The sequence below is a fragment of the Diorhabda sublineata genome, chromosome 3 (assembly GCF_026230105.1).
Source record: "Diorhabda sublineata isolate icDioSubl1.1 chromosome 3, icDioSubl1.1, whole genome shotgun sequence".
Classification (NCBI taxonomy): domain Eukaryota; kingdom Metazoa; phylum Arthropoda; class Insecta; order Coleoptera; family Chrysomelidae; genus Diorhabda; species Diorhabda sublineata.
In genome coordinates, this window is record NC_079476.1 from 20111541 (window position 1) to 20135975 (window position 24435).

At 30.5% G+C, this 24435-nt stretch overlaps 4 protein-coding genes across 4 annotated transcripts in view; 2 read left to right on the plus strand and 2 right to left on the minus strand.

Annotated features, from left to right (window-relative positions):
* Nucleotides 1-194: 194 nt before the first annotated feature.
* LOC130441374 (brain protein I3) lies at nt 195-6972 on the minus strand. Its single transcript, XM_056775027.1, has 4 exons — nt 6874-6972; nt 4739-4838; nt 946-1008; nt 195-555 (listed from the first exon to the last, which is right to left on the minus strand). Exons 2-4 carry the CDS (start codon nt 4797-4799, stop codon nt 380-382), a joined length of 300 nt encoding a protein of 99 aa, XP_056631005.1. The 5' UTR covers nt 4800-4838; nt 6874-6972; the 3' UTR covers nt 195-379.
* A 417-nt stretch (nt 6973-7389) lies between these two features.
* Nucleotides 7390-24435, minus strand: part of LOC130442057 (sensory neuron membrane protein 2-like) — a 43748-nt gene continuing 26702 nt past the window's right edge. The window contains exons 7-10 of the mRNA XM_056776033.1: nt 11903-12099; nt 10001-10122; nt 9392-9520; nt 7390-7585 (exon numbers count right to left, since the gene is read on the minus strand). Coding sequence (XP_056632011.1) covers nt 7424-7585; nt 9392-9520; nt 10001-10122; nt 11903-12099 — 610 coding nt within the window. The 3' untranslated portion in view covers nt 7390-7423. The remainder of the gene's footprint in view (nt 7586-9391; nt 9521-10000; nt 10123-11902; nt 12100-24435) is intronic.
* LOC130442059 (phospholipid hydroperoxide glutathione peroxidase-like) lies at nt 13257-16377 on the plus strand. Its single transcript, XM_056776035.1, has one exon. The coding sequence runs from the start codon at nt 14166-14168 to the stop codon at nt 14925-14927; it is 762 nt and encodes a 253-aa protein (XP_056632013.1). The 5' UTR covers nt 13257-14165; the 3' UTR covers nt 14928-16377.
* On the plus strand, nt 18547-19597 carry LOC130442061 (uncharacterized). The gene has a single exon (XM_056776037.1). It carries the CDS (start codon nt 18732-18734, stop codon nt 19317-19319), a length of 588 nt encoding a protein of 195 aa, XP_056632015.1. The 5' UTR covers nt 18547-18731; the 3' UTR covers nt 19320-19597.

Below are 24435 nucleotides of genomic sequence, written 5' to 3' on the forward strand. Positions count from 1 at the left end.
GGTCAGAATATGAGATTTGTGACCATACCTCCTTAAAAGAGCAAGTTATAGATTGCTTATAACCAAAATGACGCACTATTTCATATATGTAACATTTTTTTTTATAAGTAACGTTCTCAGATTTATTAAGGGTAGTTTCCTACATACTTCACAAATCAGGTTTTTCATTTCACAATAAAACAATTCTCAATAGCTAAAATTATAAAAAATATATTGAAGAATCCTTTCTATGGAATTCCAGATTAATCCATACATTTATATGAATACACTAATAACTAAAAACTTATTAGAAAATATGTATAAAAAGACTTGATTAAAATAAAACATTTATATGTAACTGAATTTTAAGAATCAGTTATAAAATCATTCAATTAGTTTCTCAACCAACTCTATATCCGCAGTTAGTACACTTCTTCTTCCTCATGCAACAACAGCAAATTATTCCGCAAGGGAAACAGCACAAACACCATAGCCAAGCACAACATGAGTAGGTACCTGTCCATGACTTGTTATGGCAAACTGGACATCCTTCTAGTACTCCAGGATTGACGACAACTGAAAAGATCAAGATTGTTCATTGTTTAAGAAAAACATTTACTATGACAGGCAATTATCAGTCAAGTTTGAGCTCAAAACTCTAAGGTAGTTTTTTTTATATATTCGCGGAACAAATTAATCTCCAAGTAAATCTGACTTGGTGAATTTCTTGGTTCATATACAAAATACAATAATTTTTGATTTCTTATCACATCTGAAAGAGTTGATCCAATTCCAGAATTTACTGATTTGTGCCAAAAACATTTTTCCTCAATTCGTTGACTGTTATGTTTCTTTATTAAAAATTGTTACATATAATGCCCAGATTTAGAGAGCTAAGAGAAAATGACGGGTATACGGTTTCTAGCCACTGACTCTTACTTACTTAAACTATAAATAAAAACGTACCTGTTGTCTGGATTGAAGAAGCTGGTTGAGACATCGGAGCAAATGTAGTTTGATTCGAATGTACTGGAAAATATAAGGATATATATCACCACAAGACGAAGAGCATATATCTTGAATTTCAAAATCCATAATTCATCAATATCAAAGAATACTAATGCGGATCAAGAAGATCGTGACTCTTAATGAAATATAGGGTTTTGTATATAAAATAATTTAATTTTCAACTTAGTCTCCTTTCGCCTCTATATACTTTGACCATAGTTTCTGCAATATGATAAACTAAATTTGACACACTTTATTATATTGCCAAATCCAATTTATGTACGTATCTCTTCTAATTTAAGCCATCGTACTGCACTGACCGACATCCAGGTAACATTCTTCGTGAATATACAGAAACGTTTGTTACCTTTTCGACAGTAAGTTAATTCAAATTAAAATCAGTTGGTAACCAATTATATATATAGGATCGCTCTAATGTGCATGCTTAATTACGAACCTACTCAGGATGTTGATTTACCGTGTAATCAAAGGATAACGGAATCATTGATACCTGCAAAATCCGCGAACGACAAGTTTGAAACTTCGCGTTCAATCGATCCTTAAACTAATTAGAGATCAGACACAAGGACAAAGCTATAAGCGATACACGCAGGATGATATGCATCCAAGGTTGGTAGAGAATAGGTTGTCCGGTAACGTGGCTGCGACAGAAGAAAGATGGAACTTGTTGACAACGATTCGATGAGGAAACAGTCTTTAAATGTTTTGTGCTATTTGTGTTTAGCTCTTGCTTTGTATCCGCTATTCTTATTCTAAAATGGCGTTTTCATGAATATATATATATATATATATATATATATATATATATATATATATATATATATATATATATATATATATTTTATTTTAGATTGGAAAAAAATATAAAAATAAATAAAAGTATTTGTTCGTTATAAATTTTTTCATCATAGTAGTTTGATAAACATAGAAAAGTACTTTCAAATGTATTTATTCACAAAATATATCAATAGCTTAATGTTAAATTAATCACTTCGAAAACATTATTAGTATACTAATTAAACATAAATTCTATTTAAATTATATCTAATGGAATTAAAATTGAAAAGAAACACCCTGTATACTATTGGATATTTTAAATCTTTTCATTCTTGTTGTAAAAACATCTGGTTTTATATTGATCCTCGAAAACGACTCAACAAATCTACAAAAACCATGCCATTTCTATGGACTAGTCTGTCGACATTCAACAGATGACGTCACACGTAGATGGGACAACCGGGCAACTTATTATCTAACAACCTTGATCCACACCAATCTACAGGGTGATATAAAACTTTAATGTCTGGGTTGCAAAAAAATCAATTTTAGTGAAAGATACATATGATGCTATTTTATTTAATTCATAAATATGACGATTCGATGTCTATATTAATGAAGTATTCGACTTAATATCTGTGCTCCAACAAAATAGTAGGTAACAGAAATTCGGTAAGATAATGGCCACAATATTTTGGGATTCCGAAGGTGTAATCTCCATTGATTATTAGGAAGGATAACATTAACTGGTCAAACTAATGATAATTTGATATAAAATCCATTATTGAAAAGGTTGTTGTGTAACCCATTAAATGGGGGATAAGTTAAACCCCTTTTCACGGGTTGTCTCCACCCACTCTATATGGTTATTTTTTTGTATACAATTTCACTATTTCTCCCTGATGTGATCAGCCTTTGTTTGAACTTTTTATAGTGACCGAAATATTGAGGATGAAACTTTTTCAATGCGATACTCTGTACTGTACTGTACAATAATTACCTCACTAATTATAAACGAAACTGTAGCAGGCAATAGATGTTTACATGTATAATATACCCACAACTGCTAGAAAATGAATTTAGTCACGTTCCGAATCCACACAACCAGCCATAATTTTAATAAATGCTTTAAAAGAAAACATAATTATATCGTTTCCAGATATTAATGTGAACCAACAAGTTAAAATCGAGATATCTCAATACTTTTTAAATCCATAATAAACTTGACTTATATAGAAATTTGAAATTCCGACTATAGTAAATATTTTTTATGAAAATCTAATATTTTGAAATTACAAAATTTAGGCCTTGCGATTGTCTGAGGATGCGATGAAACTTTCAGGATGTATAGGGGGGTCACTAGGAACTTAACTCCGAGTTTGTGAGGTCTTAACCCTTGTCCTTCAGCCGTAAAAAAAGGGATGGAAACGTTTTTTTGACTATATCTTTGAAACTACCAATCACACAACAAAATTGTATAGACATAAATTGTAGCAAATCGCTTTGTCTACAATTTTGTTTTCATGCTTATTTTACTCTTAACTAAAAAATGAAAAAGTTATTAACAAAAATAAGTGAAAATTTCTCAAAAAATTTCCTTTTTTGCTTCATAACTTTTTATTAACATTTATGACGTTATTGTTGTGTCTTGCCGTTACCCTAGAGCCAAAACTATTCTTGTTTTCTAAAATAATTTCTAATAAGAGTGTACATTCATGTGAATCCTAAGCAGGTAGAAAAGATCCAAGTTACCTTTTGGGGAGAAATGAACAACTACCTGCTGCGACTATTATTAGGTACTGGTAGCCCTTGAAAAGGGACGTATTAAAAATTGTGGATATTTTATATTTAAATAAACTCTTGGGATACTCCATGTTACAATTATTATGTTAATAGTCGAATAGATAATGCTGTATCAGAAATTCTAGATCAGAGTCACTTGCGTCCTAGCCGACAGATTAAGATATGTCAGGTACGTCATGAAGGTACAAAAAAATCATCTTGGACCTTGTTTTCAACCATTCTGACGATGAGGCAAAGAACATAGTTGATAGTATAGCTAATGTTTCCAGCTTAGTAAATGTTGGAGCTAAATATCCTAGCACCCCTCATGAAAATAATATTCTACTGATGCAGAGAAAACTGTAGGAGAAGAAGCAGGACTTGAATGCTCTGTATGTATGTCTCATTGTTCTGGAGGAACTTGCAGCAACATCATGGAAATATCTAAATTTATAAAAGAGAATGAAATAGAAGATGAATTACCAACCTCAACTCCACTACACATTAAAAAAGGGGCCTATAGACTGTACCTCATGGGTAGCGAGGAAAAGATTAAATAATGAATACGCTACATTGTAATAATTGTTAAAAAATATGTGTAAATAATAAAAAAATATGAATGTCGCATCAACTATGGAGCGCATTCAAGTTTCCAAAAATGCATGTAATTGAAAAAAATTCCATAAAAATCCCCCCAACACAATATATTTTATTTTTGTATTTAGAGTAAAAATTCATAAAGACAAAGGTATTTGCGCCCTCAGACAACTGCAAGATCCATGTAACATTTCACTGTACTACTGTTCCTGGATTAAGTAACTAAAATTATTTTCGAAATTATGCAAAATCAAACCAGCGATCATTGGCGTACTTAGGAATATTACTAGTATTTATAAATTTACTCTTTGTGCGTCTTCGTATGTAAGTTTCCATCCGACAATCTCGATTAGAATATGGTTATTGCATAAAGAGACTGACAGTGCTATAGAAGTAGTGTATAAAAATCAGCCTAAGACTTCTTTCACTTCAGTTTTCTTTGTTTCTCAAGTGAAATTGAAATGAAATGAATAAAAAAATAAATGAAAAAGTCAACAAATGATATTAATAATACAATATAAGAGACTGAAACGTCTGATGTTTTTATGGTTCATAAAAGCAACTCCTGACTTACAATTCGCCTGTTGGTTCCTGCCGTCATCGTAAGGAGGTGGTCTACTTTTTTCTGGATCCATTTTTGCCTTTTTTTTAGTACGTTCAAAGAAAAAAATAGGCTATAAATAAGAAAACATATTGGTGATTTTTTTATCGTAAAAATGTACCCTATATGTAGCAATTAGATTTAGAAAACATTTCTTCAATTGAAAACTATCTTTATAATAAAAATAATATCTTTAAATTTGTTAAAAAACTTTTTTTAATTTTATTTTTGAACAAGTTTTTTATGCCAGGCTTGTGTAATACGCATGTCATTTTTTTATCAACTTAAAATAATGTTTTTTAATGAAATATTGAATGGCATGCAAAATAAAGTCACGGAAATTGCAACAGCGTTTTTTGCAATTTTCGTCATGCATGCCACTACTTTACAACTTCCTGTTGTGCACGCCAAATTTGCTAACGTCAATAAATTATAAAAATTAAGTATTGTTCAGTCATGTATTGTCATAAGTATTGTTCAAATGGCATGCAGTTTGAAATCACGGAAAAGTCGTATTGAATTTTCACAACATTTTCCTAATATTTCCCTCTCTTGGTCATACGAGGGGTGCATGCCAATTTTCATAGAGTATCTTTGAGACGAAAAAACTAATTTTTTACAACGGCATGCAATTTGTAAACAAGGAAATGTGCTATTTTTTTTTTCATTTCTACGTAACCCTTTGAGCCCCATCGGCTGTTGCGAATTGCATGCCATCAATGATTATAGCTTAAATTTGTTCAAACTACGTTTTATTGCAAAGACATGCAATATAATGTAACGGAATAATACTAAAATTCGTTACACAAAGAGAAGCCATTTTCTTTATGAAGTGCAAGCGCGCAAGGGCTCGTAACCCCTCTATCTTTCATATTTTAGGGTTAGTTATCAATTCTTAAAAAGGCATGCAGGAGAAAATGGGAGACCATTTTCTGTCACCATCTCCTGGTCTATTCAGCTACTTCTCAGTAGTGAAACCAAATTTGAGAAAATATTTGTTACCATGGCACCCTCGAGTGGGAAACAAAGTGGAATTATCGTTCCAGATGTAAAATATTTTTCAAATCAATGCGAACAAAGAAGAAAAAATGTTATTGAAGGTCAATTTTCAACAATATCAGTTCAACGAATATCTATGAAGCTGTGGGTGTCGGATTTTACAATACTATCAGTAAAATTGGCCTCGCAAATTTTTTTATCTGGTCAAATTTCTGTCACATTTTTAATGTAAATAGAGATGATTTCAGTAGGTATCATTTTAAAATTAATTTCAAAAGAAAGTAGATATTAAGGACAACGCTTATATTTTATCATAAAAATTATCGTACATATGTCTGGTATTCATTCATTTAATTATTTCACAATTACTATTTCAATGGGTGGATCAAGAAAACTTAAATCCTTAATGATTAGAAAAAGAAATTAAATCGCAATGTTTGAAAGGAATAAAATAATTATCATCACTCAATTATTCCAAGTTTTATTTATTTTTACTCAAAAATTTCGAACCATTTGGTATTTCTAACACTCGATAATTGATTTTAAGAATGACCCTCGAGTTTAGAATTAACGGGTGTCGAATTTAATGAATTCCAAGAAAATGGGTAATACTTATGCACTAGGTCAAAATTGGAGGTTGGAACGTATATTATGAAAATACTCATTCTATCTAGCCTCAGTGCAAACATACATAAGCGCATGTTTTAAGATACGGCGACCGTTGAGGAAACCACAAACCAAAGTTTCTGTTTGATATAAAATTTGATCACTGTTGCTTGGGAATCATTGAACAATATAAAACAATGTAGACTAACAACACAAAATTAGATTTCTTATATATTAAATATAATGTAAATATAGTAATAATATCGAATATGAAATATATTTCATATTATAACCAAATTAAAGTTGAGTAGAACTAAATTAACACGTGAAGTAAAGAGTGGCTCATATCTTTGTATTACCATTGTATAAAGAATAAGTATACAATGGTATTACTGAATTAAAATGTATGTAAATCTATTAGAAAATATTTTCAGATTTAAATTGAACAAATCATTTAACATGTAAAAAAAGCCGGTTAAATATACTTACAATATTGTACTTACCAAATAATCTAGACACTATCAAAAACACTAACGAAGTGAGAAAAAACGATGAGACTGCAACAGCAACTCGACCCAGTATACAATTTAGAGTTGGGACTAGTTAAAAATCGTTACATTTCGTAACTCATAAGTGATTAATATTTTAACCAACTGTTACTTTTCTACACAATTTTTTGAAGAGCGTTTGTATTTTTTACTTACAATTGCCTCAATTATCAATTAGTACCCGGCATTTGTAACTTCTACCATTGCATCTGCGAAATAATCTATAGATTATTTACCATGGAATTTTTTCGATTTAGGGCGACGTTATTCTGATTACGACATTTTTTACTTAAAAAAAGGGCATCCGAGATTGTAATGACTCGAATTTTGATTTTCCATTTTAGTAGAAATACCGGAATACAGAAATTGTGTTCTGACGTCAGGTTGATTAAACTAATGCTGGTACGCCGTCAAAATGCCCCTTTCACAAAAGTTTTGTTTAATCAATATCGACAAGAAAAACAACAAACATGTTTTTTCCTTATTTGATTTATTTATACATAAATTATTTCTTTCGTAATAATTTTCTGAGTAAAATAGCACCCACTGATAAAACAGCTGCTGCAGATACAGCTATTAGTCCATATTTGACCCCCTTTGTTAGTTTCACCTTCTTGAAATATTGATCTTCAATCATATCTATCAAATCATCCGTTAAATCTGCACCCTGTAATCAAATAATATATTTGAGAAATTACGTATAATAAAAGTATCTAGATATCTAGATGGAAGACAATTTATGAACAGGTTGGAAATAAGTAGATCCATAACTCACTCACTTGATTATTTGATGTAAATAATCATGTACATTATTAGACATCCTCTTTTATCATAAAAGATTCTGCTTTCAAACCTCTCAATCATCAATGGAAATAATTATTATGAAACAACCGCTCTCATAAAAATATTTATTTATGGCAAGAATGCAAAAGACAGACGTGGAAAAACAAATACAAAGCCTTTGCTTTTCTTTTTGCTTTTCTCAACTTCTTAACAGACCAAATTCATAGAACAAAAATAGCGAAGAAACCCAATATTAGAAACTTCTTATTGAGAAGATAGAGAAATTGCTGGCAGGGAAATTGAGAAGTGAAGAAATTCGAGGCATTCGTACAATTAATAACGAATTGGTTAAAAATGAAGGTACTGCATTACTATCTGATGTACATATTCTCTTCAACAAAGGGACAAAACTTATATTTTTAAAAATAAGGTGAAAACAGATATACGAAACTATCGAAGCAGCAGATGGGTTTTGTTCACCCAGAAATGAAATAAGATCTACGAAGAACGGCAATACATATGAGGTGATTATTGATCGCACCCATTGATCGTATTATTTTGATCGGGACTACTAGAGAATTTAATGCTCTACAATATTTATGATAGATACAAATAGCGTAAAACCCATAGGAAACGAGTTATTTACAAAAAATGTGCAAAAAATAATTTTTTTTTACTTTTGACCGCCGATTTTAAAGTTTCTCACATCGAATAAAAAAAGAATCATTTTATCAGCATAAGAAGCTTCAGAAGCAAAGTAAGATTTTATAAGGCTAGCGTAAGATTGATCATGAAATACGAAACTAGAGGGAAGAAAACAATGTCAAAACAACTGAACAGTGGGACATATACCTTAGATAGAATGCCAAATGAGGACGAGTGATGAAATTTGCTCAAGAGGAACAACCAAACTCATCTCAACTGCCTGAATAACACATAAAATATGGTGTGAAAACTATTCTGCATTATCCCAATTTCTGAAGAAAGCATATGACGAAGATATTGCAAAAACAATTCACTGCAAAATTATATGAAATTGGGAATATCTTCTTCTTCATCATTGTACGCTAGGACTGTGTTTGCATCGTTGGTTGCCTAGCTGCAGCTGGGATGATGAAGACCAGCTTTCATATCATCTTGTAGGTGGTCTTCCTGGTGGTCGGGATGCATTTGGTTTTTCTTCCTTTGAAATTTTTGCCAACCTCTCGTCTGACATTCTGTCAACGTGTCCTCTCCATTCACTTCGCCGATTTCTCACCCATCTTACTACATCCTGGATGTCACATATCTCCCTTATTTCATCATTTCTTTTATGGTCAAATAATGTGTGCTATTGATCTCAGTGATCTCAGAAGAAGAAGCAGAATGTGGCAGTTCAGTTTAATAGTGAAAGCGCAATTTTTGAGTCAGCCTATTTTAATCTTCAAAGTAAAGAGAACAATGTCTATATATATAAATAGCTTAGGTCCAAGGCTTGGGACAATTTTTATAGCCGTGTCAAAAGAATTTTATAGGATATCTTCTTAATCTTTATCAGAAATATTTATCCCACTTTCATCGCTTTTGAATATAAAACGCGGTACTCTTTCTACTTATCATTATAAAATTTCACGTTTCACATTACTTAGTTATGAATATTTTTCTTAAACGAACTTGTAACACAAAATATTAAATTGTTCCACTAACTCACCTCTTCAACCCAAACTAATGGTAAAATAGTAGAATAAATATTTTTTGTAATTTCTTTTAAATGTTCCGCTGGTCGTATAACCAAATTGAATTGTACTCTTTTCCTACCAACTAAAGGTGTGCCTGTATTCTGAAAATAAAATATGAATTGTGAATTAGAATTTCTTTGCAAAGATGTCTTAGAAAAAAAATTGTTCTAAATTATTCCATATTTTTCGAATTACAGATAACGTTACGAAAATTTTTTCCCAAAAAAGCCCTAATTATTTTTCAGTGTGCTACCTATCTGTCACCTCACATAAAAAACGACAAGAATAAAGATCCTTTTCCTTTTCTGCTACAGGTAGTAGCACCACAACAAAGATCTCCTAAATGGGTGAGTCAATCATTTCGCCCAGATAAGAGTTCCAAATTAAAACTTGTTTGAATAATCAACAAATCGTAGAATTAAACCTTATAATATATAGCTTAACGCCCGTTTGACTATCCTATTGACGGCGCCGCTTAATTTTTTATTAACTAAAAAGGTGTGTTTAAGAATATAAATCGGTTATATTGAAATATTGTAACGTTTAGTTGTTATAATCAATATTATGAATTCTAAACTTACTGGCTCTATGAGTAAATATATTCCATGTATTTCAGGATCAGCTTCAGTAACACCTTCCACTCCGTTTTTATATGAAGCATTGGCATAGAGAAAATGAGGAAATGACAATAAAATTGGAACACCTGTAAAAAACAGAAAATCAAGTGACCACCTGATTTATGCAGTAGTACAGTATTGACTCCAATTCTATTTTTTCCTTTTGATGAATAATATTACACAAAATGGCAACTTCTCCTAATATTTTATGCTATGTAGATGATAAAGCTATTAATTCACTGGTTAAGATTGGGAATAAGTTGAAATCACTACAGAAACAGCGTTGATATTATTGGGAACTGAGGCTAAATATGAAGTTTATTCGGTCAAACAAAATTGACAACACACCACCATTGACGTCGTTGAATCTGTAAAATTCTTAGGGCTTGTTTTGGACAGCTCCTTGAAATGGGAGTTACATATTGCAACCCTATCTAAAAAATTACGTTCCTTCTGTTCTGCACTGAGATAAGCCGTTCCCTTGTAGGGTACGAGTAGTGCAATTCAATTTCAGCGAATCTTCAAACTACAAAAGAGAGATATTTACTCGGAATAAACAGCAGGGCTCACTGCCCGGACTCCTTCTAAGGATTAAAAATTGTGACTTTTCCTTCTTTATTCTTCTTTGAATCCGTTTGCCTAATTCGTAAGCACTCTTCTTCGCTATCCACTTAGGAACGCGGAACACGACCTTAACTTACCTACTACACGTTCAGAATTGGTTGAAAGCTCAATATTTTACCATGCAAAAAATTGCACAATCACTTGCCAATTTAAATCAAATCCATATAATCTTTTCCCGTATTCCGAATTAATTTGAGGGCATATTTACTGGAAAGTGCCTTCTACTCTGTAAACTACTATTCTAATAATAATATTTAATTCCAGGCATACTGTATACTAGTTTAATTTTGCTATGGATTTACATTGTGGTTTTCTCCTGTTTATTGAAATTTTATTTGATTTGTATCTTTATTTAGTTATTTTTATGTTTGTTTTTAAGTTTTTACAAGCGTTTGTCTGCAAATTGTAACAATTTTTTGACAATAATGCATTCCTCTCTCTCTATCTATTGTAATTTAGAAAAATATGAAATTTTAAATGTGAAAAATAATGTGAGAAAGTCTTATTTATAGCTTTGACTTTCGACAATAGTTCTTGTTAAGTTTCCATTCAAATATAGTTTTTAAACTTTATCGACATCTATTATTTAAATCATCCTTGGAGCCCAATTGGACCAAATTAACACAAACAAATTGTTTTTTTCTAAGAGAAAGGAATTTTTTTCACGTCCCCAAAGAAATTAGATCTACCAACCCCAGCATTAAAGCCGCCGTTCACGAACCATTGAACTATCGAAACTATTTTAGATTTGAACTCTTGTAGTCCTAAAGGTTCCTATAAATGAGTTATTTTAGAGAAAATGGTTTTGAAATCAAGTTAATTCAATTAAAAATACTCCAGTTAAGTAGAATGATAAAAATGCATTCTGTTTCTTATAAAAATGGAATTATATCAATATTATTAGATATACCACCAATTTTTTATTGTCATCAGAAGCGAGAAAGTGTGCGAAATTTCTTGTAAATAGATTGATGTAAAGTGAAAATTTCATCAGAACAGTCAATCAAACAAACAAACCGACTAACAGTTTAAACTAATTATGATAAAAAATAAGAAGACTGTGGGAGCTCCATTTATGTTATGGTAATAAGAAGTTAGCTTGAGTAGTCGTATTAAACGTTTAAATTTGTAAGTCAAGTTTGTAGTGGAACAGATTCAAAATAAATAAAACATATTCTCATGTGAAACTAATGCTACTACAATATTAAAATTAATGAATTAGATTAAATATTCAGTACTTACCAAAACAATCATACAAATCTAGCACACCATCTAAATAACAAGATAATTCTCCTTGTGCATTCTTTGTTTGTTTTGTACAGAAACAATCTTCTTCAACATTTGATAAAAGAGATGTGAAAGTGGTTTCTTTAGGTTCGAAGCGCAGTCCTTCTATACCTTTATATGTGCCTTTACCTGTATAGAAAATTTCTACCGATCTGAAATGTAAGAATTCGGCCGTTAAATTGCTTATTGTCTGGAATAACTTTGTGATTTTAGAATTACAAAGACCTTCAGTTAAATTTATTATTATTCTTAATCAAATAACGAAAAACACTCTAAATCAATGTGTGATGCATCTATTCAGAAACGTACACACAGCAATGACAGTGTATGGAAAAGCGATTGGGAGAAATATACTCTGCTGATAGACATTGGAGCAACTAGAACCATTATATGGCCAAATATGATAAACTCCAAGAAGCTTTTACCAACCAGACATCGACTGCAGACCGCTATGAATACAAGTACAAAAGAAGAGACACGAATCCAATTGGTACAAAAAAGTTCACGTATAACGTAATCGTAGCTGATATCGAAGAAGATGTGGTTCTGTGATTGAATCTACATGATTTCTAGTTGGACTCTAAAACCATTGAAGTTGGTTCTAATGAGGTGTTTCTTCATCTACTCGTATATAAGAGCAACATGGTACAGGAAGATGCTGTTCTACATGTACGAATTGAAACCATAGACTTGGAGGGGATTGTGAGAGAAAAATTTTTATGGAGCGTTGTAAAGCAGATTATCAAATATTTTGAAAAAGTTGGACATAATTGAGAAGGGGCGATAGTTCTCTATATCATTTTTTTTATCCTTTTTAGAAATAGACGTCCAGTTTTTCATTTCATCAATTCATAACAAAAGATGAAGAAATAAAGTATTTACTTATTACTATCTATTTAGATAGGACCAAAACTTCTCAGGATCAACTACTAGGTGTTGCCCTACATGTCTCAAGTAATTATTATGGTTTCGACAAATATTTCTTCTAATTTTGGCTCGCAGATTACTAAGTTTAATTTAGTCATCAGTGTTATTGGTTAGGTACTCTTAAATTATTGTTACAGACGAAGTTTTACTTTTAGGTTCCGATTAATGTCATTGTTCACCCATAAAATGTATTTTCTATGGATCAGAGAATTGTTCTAGAAACACTAGCAGAGACTGCTTCTATAATTTTACAGTAAAAATATTCGCATAATCTCTGAACGTTGTTTCCAACCAGATTCCAGCAAATCGCTGTAAAAAGTTTACAAAGCTAGCGTTTCGGATGTTATACTTGGTTTTATTTGTGATCATTTATATTTATTACTGTATTCAGGAAGTAAACACAGTTTGTGAGGTTATTATAGAATGTATCGTACATATCTGATATTAAATTTGGAGGGGTAAATTATTTAATTCAAAATACCAACCCGTTCCTGACAAAACAGCATTGATTTCAGTAACATCAACTATAAGCACGTTAATTGTATCTGACAAGTCGAAAGAGTGGCCCAGTAATGCTTTCTCAACATATATGTAATACTTCTATATGGACAGTTTCTATAAGTGGAACCTGTTCCGACTAAGGAAGACATATGGCAACGATTTCTCTAACCTCAGAGGTTCCAGCTCGGTTCTGCGCATTCTCAAGCATGCGCAGTATAGATAAAGTGTCTCGTACGAGAGAGAAAATGAATATAGTCGACAACGTAGAGTAGGAACGTTTTTTTTCCATACCAACTATCCATATAGGAGTATTAGATATATGATTCTCCATGAATATATTTATCTAATATTATAATTATTATTGTATAAGATAAGAACTAATTATAAAGAAGTCTGTAAAACTAATACTTCGTTCATTCAATTTGATATTCGTCTAGTACGCCAGTCAGTTTGGTGTAACACTTGTAACATTAGATTCTTAGTTCATTTAATTTGATATACGTCTAGTTCGCCAGTCAGATTAGTGTAACCACTTTAAATTATTAAATCCTCAGTTTGCTAAATAAATTGTTTTAAAAAAGCAAGTTGGTGAACTGAGTTATTTAATTAGATTGTTGCCAAAAACGATATTTCTTTCTTGTCGGATGTGGTTGAGTTGTCAATTTTCACAAGATTACAAAAAAAGACGAGAGAGTGAGGTTATTGATTACAATAAAGAAAAACCGCGAGAAAGTTTGCGTTGGCTCATTTCATCACAAACTTTAATCAAGTGTTCAAATTAAAATACAAAATGCCTCTTACTAGAAGTGCCACTTCAGGAAATAAAAATAATAACCAAAAAGAAGTTCCTGCTATCACCAAAAAAACAAAAGGAAAGGGACCAAAAAGAGGAGCAGAAAAAGATATTGAAGATTTGCCACCAAAAAAAATTGAGAAAAGGGCAGAAAATGAAGAGCAATCTGAAGGAAACAACGTTAAGAAGGTAACGAAACAGTCGAAAATGCAAAAAAAGGTGCAGCAAGCGGAAGGTACACCAGACATTGAGCAGTGCGATAATGAATCTACAAAAAATGCTGACACGATTTATAATTTTACTGCTAACGATATACAAGGAAATCCGATTTCGCTTGAAAAATATAAAGGTCATGTGTGTATTATTGTTAATGTAGCTTCAAAATGTGGTCATACTAAAAGTAACTATGAACAGTTTGTTGAAATTTTTGACAAATATTCCAAAGAAAAAGGACTTCGTATTCTAGCATTTCCTTGTAACCAATTTGGAAAACAGGAACCAGGTGATAATGACAAAATATGTGAATTTGCTAAGAAAAAAAATGTAAACTTTGATATGTTTGAAAAAATTGATGTTAATGGAAAAAATGCCCATCCATTATGGAAATTTTTGACTGAAAAAATTAAGGGACCAAAAGGTAACAACATTGCTTGGAATTTCACAAAATTCATTATTAATAAAAATGGTGAAGTTGTGGAGAGACACCAGCCTTCTAAAAAGCCATTAACATTGGTAGATAATCTAGAAAAGTATTGGTAATATTATTTGGATATTTCATTGTAAACATTGGTCACATACCTTCATTATATATTTGATATTTTAAGAGATTTTTGTTATTTGTTTAAAAAAATTTGATTAAATTGTATATGTGTAGTTGAATAATATAGATATTAGTTACATTTGTGAGGATTTAGATTTCAGTTACCATTTATCATAGACAAGAATATATTGATTATTTCAGTTTAAAGATTCTTTAAAACTATTCTTTTATATAGACAGGTTGTCAAGTTTGGTGAAGGTTAATAGTTTGTAGTGTGGAATTCATGTATTGGTATCATCAACTTATCTACCTATTACAGAACTACATATCAAAAATCATCAGAATACTTAACATTACATGATACTATTTAAATTTTATAGATTAACCAGTAGTAGGATTTTCTGAAATTAGATTGTTTAATAAGTGCAATTTTTTACATGAAAAATGTTATCTAAATCCTGGAACCCATCAAATTACCAAAAACACATTTTTAAAGAAGAAACAGAATCCTGATATGCTTTTGAAATCAATTTGCTTCATAACAATTAACATTGTACTATCATTTTTCAGTACAATAAATCCCTGAGAATCATCATATATGAAATATAGTATTTAAAAATTATTTAAACGTTGGAACGATAAGTGCAAAATGAGGTACAAATTTCAAAATCCAACACTGCTGTTTTAAATAATAATAAACCATTATAATTTTGTTAGTAACATTTTAATTTTACTGAATTGTTATTATTTCATATATGTTTTATATTTTTTCACCTCTGTTCAATTGTAAAGTAAATGCCATTCCCAAATTGTCTTTCACTTACATTCAAATTATTAGAAAATTAATCATTGACAACCAATTCAAAATTTAAAGTCAAAGATATGATATTGGATGAAATAAGCAAAAAGGTGCCTTTAAACTGATAACATAATTCAATGATTGGGAAAAGCATTTACTCACCTATAATTTTGTGTTTTAGTTTTCTCCTTGCTTAGTAGCTTCTAATGTATGAATATTGTTTTATTTTGGATTGTCTGATATTAAAATGACTTGATTTATTATTTTTTACTATTTATCAAATAATGTTTGTGAAATGGATTGAGATAATATGTTGTTTTTTTAAGTATTCATTCACTACTCATGAGGGCGAATATCGCTCAACTGAAAAATACAGTGGACCAGTATTTATTAGTAGTAAATAAATTAAGCATCTGTGTTTCCCACTTCTTTTCGGTTTAGTCATAGCTCTTGAGTTCAAATTATATGGTTCGATGTATTACTTATGTTTTATATTGTTTAGGTTTTTGACATTTATTGCTATGCAAAATATTTGAAAAAATTTTATAAACAATTTTATAATGCATAACGAGTATGTATGAATGTCAATTCAAATTACCTGATTAATTGTATTTTGAATTTTCAAATAAAGTTTTTCTAATATAAAGTAATTGGGAGATTTATTTCACTTCAAGTCCAAAATTGAGGAAAATGGATAACCAGGAACAAGTCAACTGATCAAAATTGGAACTTTTTCAACATTGTCAAGTTGATTGTTTCCAGTAACATTATTGAATAATTTTGAGTTTTTATATAATGCAATACCTGGATATTGAATTTTGATCATTTCATCTTATATCATTTTTCAAGGCTGAAGTCAGTGAAAACAAAAATCTACTTTAAGTTTTTCCTGTTTAGAAATTGATTTTAAATTGTTTTCAAACTTAGTCCTTTAAATAGAAATTCTTTGCTTACTTGTAGTTATATTGGTTTTGTAACATTTTTATAATTGGTTGTACCAGGGTGTTCATCTACTATTGCTTGAAAAAATATTGAAAAGAGAAAACTGTAATTAATGTTTTGGAAGCCTTTTATATGTACACTCAAAGAAGCAAAAAAAATTATTTGGTTTAGTTGTTTCATATATGCTGATATCCGTAAAACAGCTATACACAATTTTGAGGGAGAAATTAAACAACTTGAGGAAAATTCTAGAAAATCAGCACAATTTGTGATAGATTTTTTTTAAATGTGATCATAGAATAATTCATACATATTTTTCCAAGTAAACATCCTACTTTGAACAAATTGCAGGAACCGTATGCCAAATAACAATTTGGAGAATGTTAAAACTTCAAATTTTCATTATGGTAAAGTGAATAGAGAGAGTTTGCCAGTAGGACTAGATAAAATTTTTACAGAGCATATACATTAAATAGTAGTGAAATTACAACAAAATATTTTGACGAAACTTTGGTGAATGAACCACCAAAGACAAAAAAAAATAAAAGTTGTAATAATTCCGATTCTTCGAATACACAGGGTGTTTCCTAAGTAATCTCAAATATTGTAGAGGGCGCTTTGTCACTCCATTTTACGACGAAAAGTTGTTATGAAAATATATGATAAATCTTGTAGTTAATGTGATACAGGGCGTCGAATTGTTTTATTATTTTATTAGAAGCAACAACATGTGTTAAACATAAATGAAAAATAGTACATTTCACAACATGCATTCAAAATGTGCACCAGCCAAATTGTTCGACTTCTAATGTCTTTTAAGACACCAGGATTGTTACATTATAGCCTTGTTTGATACCATATTTCATATCGGGGTGTGTAAATGAGTGATTTTAGATTTCCACACAAAAATCCAAAGGATTGTGTACAGGTAACCTAGGAGGCCACGTTATCTAAAAACTCGCACCTAGTCAGTAGGTAGCAAATGTTGAACACGTTGAACGTGATATGGATACAATAAATTATGTTTTTGAATATTCCAAATAGTTCTGTTTCTAACATTTACTTCATCAGCAATCTTTATGGTACTCGTTTCTGGATATTGGACTATAATTTGAAGAATCTGGTTTTCCAATTAAGTAGTTCTCACATTTTTCGGTCGTGCGATATGATTCTTCAATTTAGTAAAAGTTTCAGCTTCTTGCAAACGAATGTGTATCTTAGTAAATGTATCAGAACATGGTAAACGATTATTTGGATAACGCTGGGCATACATACGTTTAGCCACAAAGGCATTACCATTCGCTAATCCATACAAAAGTGCATATTAACCATTTCGGTAAGTAAATGCATTCATCGTATGATAAAATTTTTTTAATCGTTTTTTTCATACAATATTAATTAATTAATTGTTTAATTTTCGTACAACATAGAGATACTAATAAAATGGGATTTTATTTTATCGTTTTAGTAATGATTTGAAAAAAGTTCCAATAATTATTTTAAGATATTGTTATCACGTAATCAATAATTCAACTTATAATTGTAAAGTATATCTACTTTATAAATTTTGTTATTGGCTCTCGTATTAAAAATTTTTCGAAAATTCTTAATTATAAATTGAAAGAGAAGTAACTGAATTGACATTGGTATTCATTTGGAATAAATGTTTGCATAACTATTAGGAACATCTTGTCCTTTTTCTTCAAATATTAATATTAGTCTTTAAAATAGAGAACAAATAACAATGGATCAATCAACTGACTTTCTGCAATTATTAATACACTTCAAATAATTATATTTCTAAAGTTATTATACCTTGTTTCAAATAGTTTAAACAAACCATTATTTATAAAAAAATTATATTAGTATTCAGTTCAACAAGTGGCAACTCAGCAAGTAATCAGCTGATTATGACATGATATTCGGATTTAAAATAAAGCTAAAAATAAAAAGCTGAATAATTTGTAAATGATAACTGTTCAGTTTGTGACCTATTATTTTCTCCTATAAATTACTTTGATTATTAACTATTTATCAATAATAAATTTATACAATCAGTTAAATGATTTTTTTAAGCTATAGAACAGTTTGTAAAGCGGCGTTTGCTTGTCGTGCATTGACAGTCGCATCGAATACAACTAAAATGTCTAATCCTGAAAATTATAAAGAAGCATCATCGATATATGAATTTAGTGCTAAAAATATAAAAGGTGAAGTTGTATCTTTAGAAAAATACCGTGGGCATGTTTGTATTATAGTTAATGTAGCTTCACAGTGTGGTTATACCAAAAATAATTATGCAGAGCTTAACCAACTTTTTGAGGAATATGGGGATTCCAAAGGCTTACGAATTCTAGCTTTTCCCTGTAATCAATTCGCTAATGAAGAACCAGGAGATAATGACCAGATTTGTCAGTTTGTTCAAAGCAAAAACGTCAAGTTTGACGTTTTCCAGAAAGTAAATGTTAATGGTAATGATGCTCATCCACTTTGGAATTATTTGAAGTATAAGCAAGGAGGTACGTTGGGTGATTTTATTAAATGGAATTTCACGAAGTTTATTGTGAATAAGGATGGGCAACCAGTTGAGAGACATGGTCCGAATACAAACCCAAAGGATTTAGTGAAGTTCCTTGAAAAGTATTGGTAGTATTTATGAATGTATTTTTTCAATATTAAGTCTATGTATTGATTTTTTTTGTTTTCAAGATTTGTTAGATATAGAGAACTTTTTTTTATTTAAAAGGCACATACTTTCTACTGACTGTTATTCAAGATTAACCATGTAATCCGTCTGTAAATATTTAGGTGGCAAAAGTAATAAACTTATTAAAATGAATTTTAAATATCCTTAACCTTTTACTTTTTGTCTGTATTATGATATGTATCCACAAGACTCTAAAATAAACATTATGAATAAATTTGAAACCAATTGTTTATATTCATGATTAATTTGAAAGCTGATAAAGCTCTTCAACCTGCCAAATCAGTATATTTCTTATGTTTAGTTAATTTATTGGAAAACACATGTTTAAGGATATTACTTGAAATATCTAAAACTTTTGCAATGAATCCAATAATGTTATAATATGTAAATACCATCAGATATAATTAACAAGCCATTATTCCTAATGCTAATGCTTCCTCAGTAGTAAATAATGTAACTGTAAGTAGAAGCAAATCACTTGGGTATTGAATCATGAAAAATGAAGTCATTTTTGAAATATTTGAACCCTATAACTGCTTCAGTTATATATTTGGAATATATAAAAATATCTGATCCATTTTCAAAGCACCCAGTTTTTGAATCTATTATTGTTCTTTGTAAAAATTACACCACTCCCTCAGCATCCAAATTGTCCAGTTACGCACGTAGTGAAACAAAATGAACAAAGTTCCTTGCTCAAATAAAATTGAATGTTATAATTTTTAAAAAACTAATGATAGAGGTCAAATGATAATCAGAAGCATGCTACCATGAACTGGTATAAGCTGCTTCGGAAACACTCTTTTTACTTATTTTAAGTTCCATCTTTTATTGTTACATTCATCAATTAAGAAGAGAAAACAAAAATTCAAAAGAAATATTTACAAATGAGCTAATAAAGAATAAACGTTGTAAAAATTTATGAGCACAGAAAAAAAGATTACTGAAAAGGAAAGGTATAACATATCCTATAATAGTTTGTTGATTTAATACCAGAGAATATTATGTTTGGGTATTGAATTCATAAACTATTGATATACAATTATGAGGCTATACACAAGTGCAGGCAGTATCCTATTTTCTTGGTAGGTCATATAGAAATCAATAAGCTATCATCTAGGACCATAATTTACTAATTAAAGGCCAATATTAGATTATCAATATCATAAATAATGGATACATAAAACAACTGATAAAATATTCAAAACATAGTTCAAACTAATTAATAGAACCTGGATTTTGTGACCAGAAGTTACTAGAATAAAAAATAATTTGAGAAAAAATGCATTAGGAAGACTTTTAAAATTATATTCAAAGGCAGTAGAACCTTGCCGATTGGCTTTTGAATTATTTTTTTGCAAGAAACCCATTTATTGCCATTTATACTACTAGGAATAGTGATATCACTAGGTTTATCAAAACTGGCCATTTTGCTGTGAAAAAGTGGGACAAAATATATAATTATTCAAAAACATGCATGAATTCTTACGATTTAACAATAAATGGAATTTGACAAACATGCATGAATTCTTACGATTTAACAATAAATGGAATTTGACAATGATTATGTTATTTCATTCAACTTTGCTTTATCACAATTCAACAAGACTTATCATAATTATTAAAATTTGTGATAATTTCTGATATAAGTCTATGCTAGACGTGTACGCAAAGCCAACTAAAGTGTTCGATTGGGACTGAATCCGGCTCTGTACTCAACGACCATGATTTTGTTTCTTTAATCTCATCATTAAGTTCCAAAGTTAAATAGATAATTCAAATGAATCGATCGGTGACAATCGATTATGTGATCGAATCTAGTTTGAAATGTATGAAGTGTAAATATACCAAAGCTGAAATAACTTTATTTTGATATTGTTATTATAATAAGACATGGAGTAATTTCTTTGTTTGTCATGAGCCAAACGCTAGCAACCTCTAGGTGTTTCACTAAAACCTTCTGTTTCGAATGCAATTTCTTTCGCTACAGTAAACATGTTGTTACAGCTGTAGCCTCTATTCATAACAGTGTACTTTGGTTATTAGCCTGGAAAATGTTTAATTGTTTAGTGACAGATGGCTATAAAATTTCACAGCAAAATCGCAACTGAAACTTATAATTCATTGAAAGAAGCGTATGATAGTGAATGTTTATCACGAGCACGCGTTTTTGAGAAATATAAGCATTTTTCTGATGGTCGAGAAGATGATTTTCGCCCGGTACGTCCTACCATGTCAAAAACGGACAATATAGAAAAAATCGGTCATCTCATATCTAACTTTATAACAGTGTATTAGATTTCATGATTAATTCAAACCAGAGCTGAACTTATATAAAATCTAATATCCAATATTTCGTAAACACTTTGATAGCGTAAGTATTTACCTTAATGCTATCTATCATTATGCTATTGAGAAATGATTCAAGTGGCATTTATTTGATTGTAATATTGTAAATAAATGTTGTAATCGGTTTCTACTTTAAAACTGAAATATTGTAGACAATTGATCTCAAAATTAAATATCCCTACTAGATAAAATGTTTTTAGGTATATTAAATTATTTGTTCTAGATAACAAATGGTTTTTGATATTTTCTTGTAAGAAACTCTCTTCTATCTACATCTTAATACAATGATGTAAGATGTTTAAGTAAACTAAATTACGCTTCTTTATTTCTGATCAGTGTCATAATAATAATGTAATCCAAAATAACCTACATAATTAATTTGCAAAACCCATAAAAAATTACATTATTACCATTAGCAGTTATTACTAGTTATTAAATCAAAGACATTTAATTTAGTCATGTAAAATGGAATATGCTTTTTCAATAAATTATATGTCACTTATTGAAAGAAAATTATGCGAAGTATTAAAAAAAGTTGCCAGCGCACAATAATTCTCAGTTAAAATAGGTACAAGCAACTGTTTAATATTTGCTTTTTCCATATTTGTAATACTTCTATATAAGTTGCTATAATTGGAAGCTTTTCCGACTAAAGAAGACAGAATGGCAACGATTTCTCTATCCTCCGAGGTTCCAGCTCGGTTCTGCGCATTCTCAACCATGCGCAGTATAGATAAAGTGACTCGAACGAGATTTATGGCTTTTTCACTTAGTAACTAAAGACTACAACACTGGTAGAAGTGAGAGGGCGCTCATTGACACGTCATGAGAGAACAACAAAAATGTGTTGTAATCCCAGTAATCACAGACAACTTATAGTACTACTTTGGTAGAAGCTTTTAGGTATATTACCACAAATATAACAATCTCCGGACAAATACAGGTCTATAGGTTATTTTAAGACATAACAAAAATGTTATTAAGAATTATAATAGATATCCTTAAAGCGGTACACAGAATGAACGCGAGCAAGACGCGCTTTAGACGTTCATTAATGTCGAAGATAGTTCAACTTTTTGAGAAACAGTGATAACGCAAACAATAATCGAGCTTGTACGCGTTCTTGACTTCGAAGTTAACCAATTTTTTACTTTTTACGCTGCTCATGAATATTTAGAATATTTAGAAATAGAATTTTATATTCTGGGTGGCAATGTTCGTCTCGCCATCTATTCTCATAAAAAAAGACTCATAAACTTTTTTGTTGTGTTTTTACCCAAGAGGAAACTACACGAAGGCATAATTTTGGTTTCTTTTTATTGCACTACCACTGAAGACGTGTAACGTCCTGAGTGAGAGGGGATGAGACATTACAGCTCATTTGATCGTTTTTAAAAGGGTGCTTCTTGTGGGCCCTTCCATTTATTTAAAAACTTCGATGATACTAATCACATTTTTAACGTCTTGTTTAGGATTTGATCAGAGGAACGCGGAGGCATTTGGGACCCCCCTTCCGCCTCTCTGTTAGTCCAACACTGCCACTACGACTTTTTCAGATCTATTGTAGTCTTCTAAAATCTATACACTGAATATTTCTTGTATGTCCTCACAATTAAATTTTTAAAACTCTGAGAACCGCACGTTTGATAAACTATCGCAGTGGCATCTTCTCCGTAATGTCTTCTTCTGATTAACAGACTCATTTTTTTTCTCTAATCTTCAACTGATGCATTTCTTAATTATAAGCTAGAGTTGTATTTCACTCATTTATTGGTAACCGCTTTAATTATAGAATTTGCAACGCTGCAAAGGTTCAGGTTCACTGAATAGTTTCGCACGCAGCTTGTTTGGCCATTTCGTTGCTCTTCATTACGGCCATTTAGCGTGTTTGTAGCACAAATATCATACTAGTTATTTCTGCCTAGAAAATTGTAACGATCCTAGTTAGATTTTCTGGAAAAGTTGTTATATTAGTGCCACTACCCTTTGGTGCCACGCAGCTCGGAGACTTTGAGACATAGATCTTGTTTAATCTGTCGTACCAGTTAATAGTTATTTTTCTATACCTTGTAAATGCAGTTATGGGTTGTCTCACTACGTTTTCCGCTTTCAGCACCACAATTAACTTTCTATATCTCGCACTAAGCTTATAATTTATTAATACGTGCAGTACAGCTTTTACGTAGCTTTTTACGAAAATGTAAAGAGGAAGAAGTTTCAGCAAGACTTCTATAGCAGCAGTGAGAGTAGTTCTTATGATTCCCAGTTATATTCTTTGTGTGTTTATTGTAGCTTGTAGCTCTCAAGAAGGTATATTAAAGATTATTGAACGAAATCTAAATAAACTGGCTATAATTTCAAAGTAAATAAAACTCATAATACCACCGTAAAAGATGGAAACATTTATAAAATAGATGTACATGTATTTCAAGGAAAAACCTTGAATAATGTATGGTTATATTATGAAGCTTTAGAAATAATTGTACAGAATTAATTTTCTCTGGATATTTCCATGAAAAAAATTTATTTCAACGTACTGTTTCATTATTAATTCATTCAAGAAAGAATAAACGAGAATTATTTAATCTCATCGAAGTAGCTACTTGCACGCTATTGACGATTTAATAACGAAAAATTTTTATCGATATTAAAAAAAACTACATATTAATAATACCTGATAGCAGTAGAAAACTATTTCTATACGACTCTA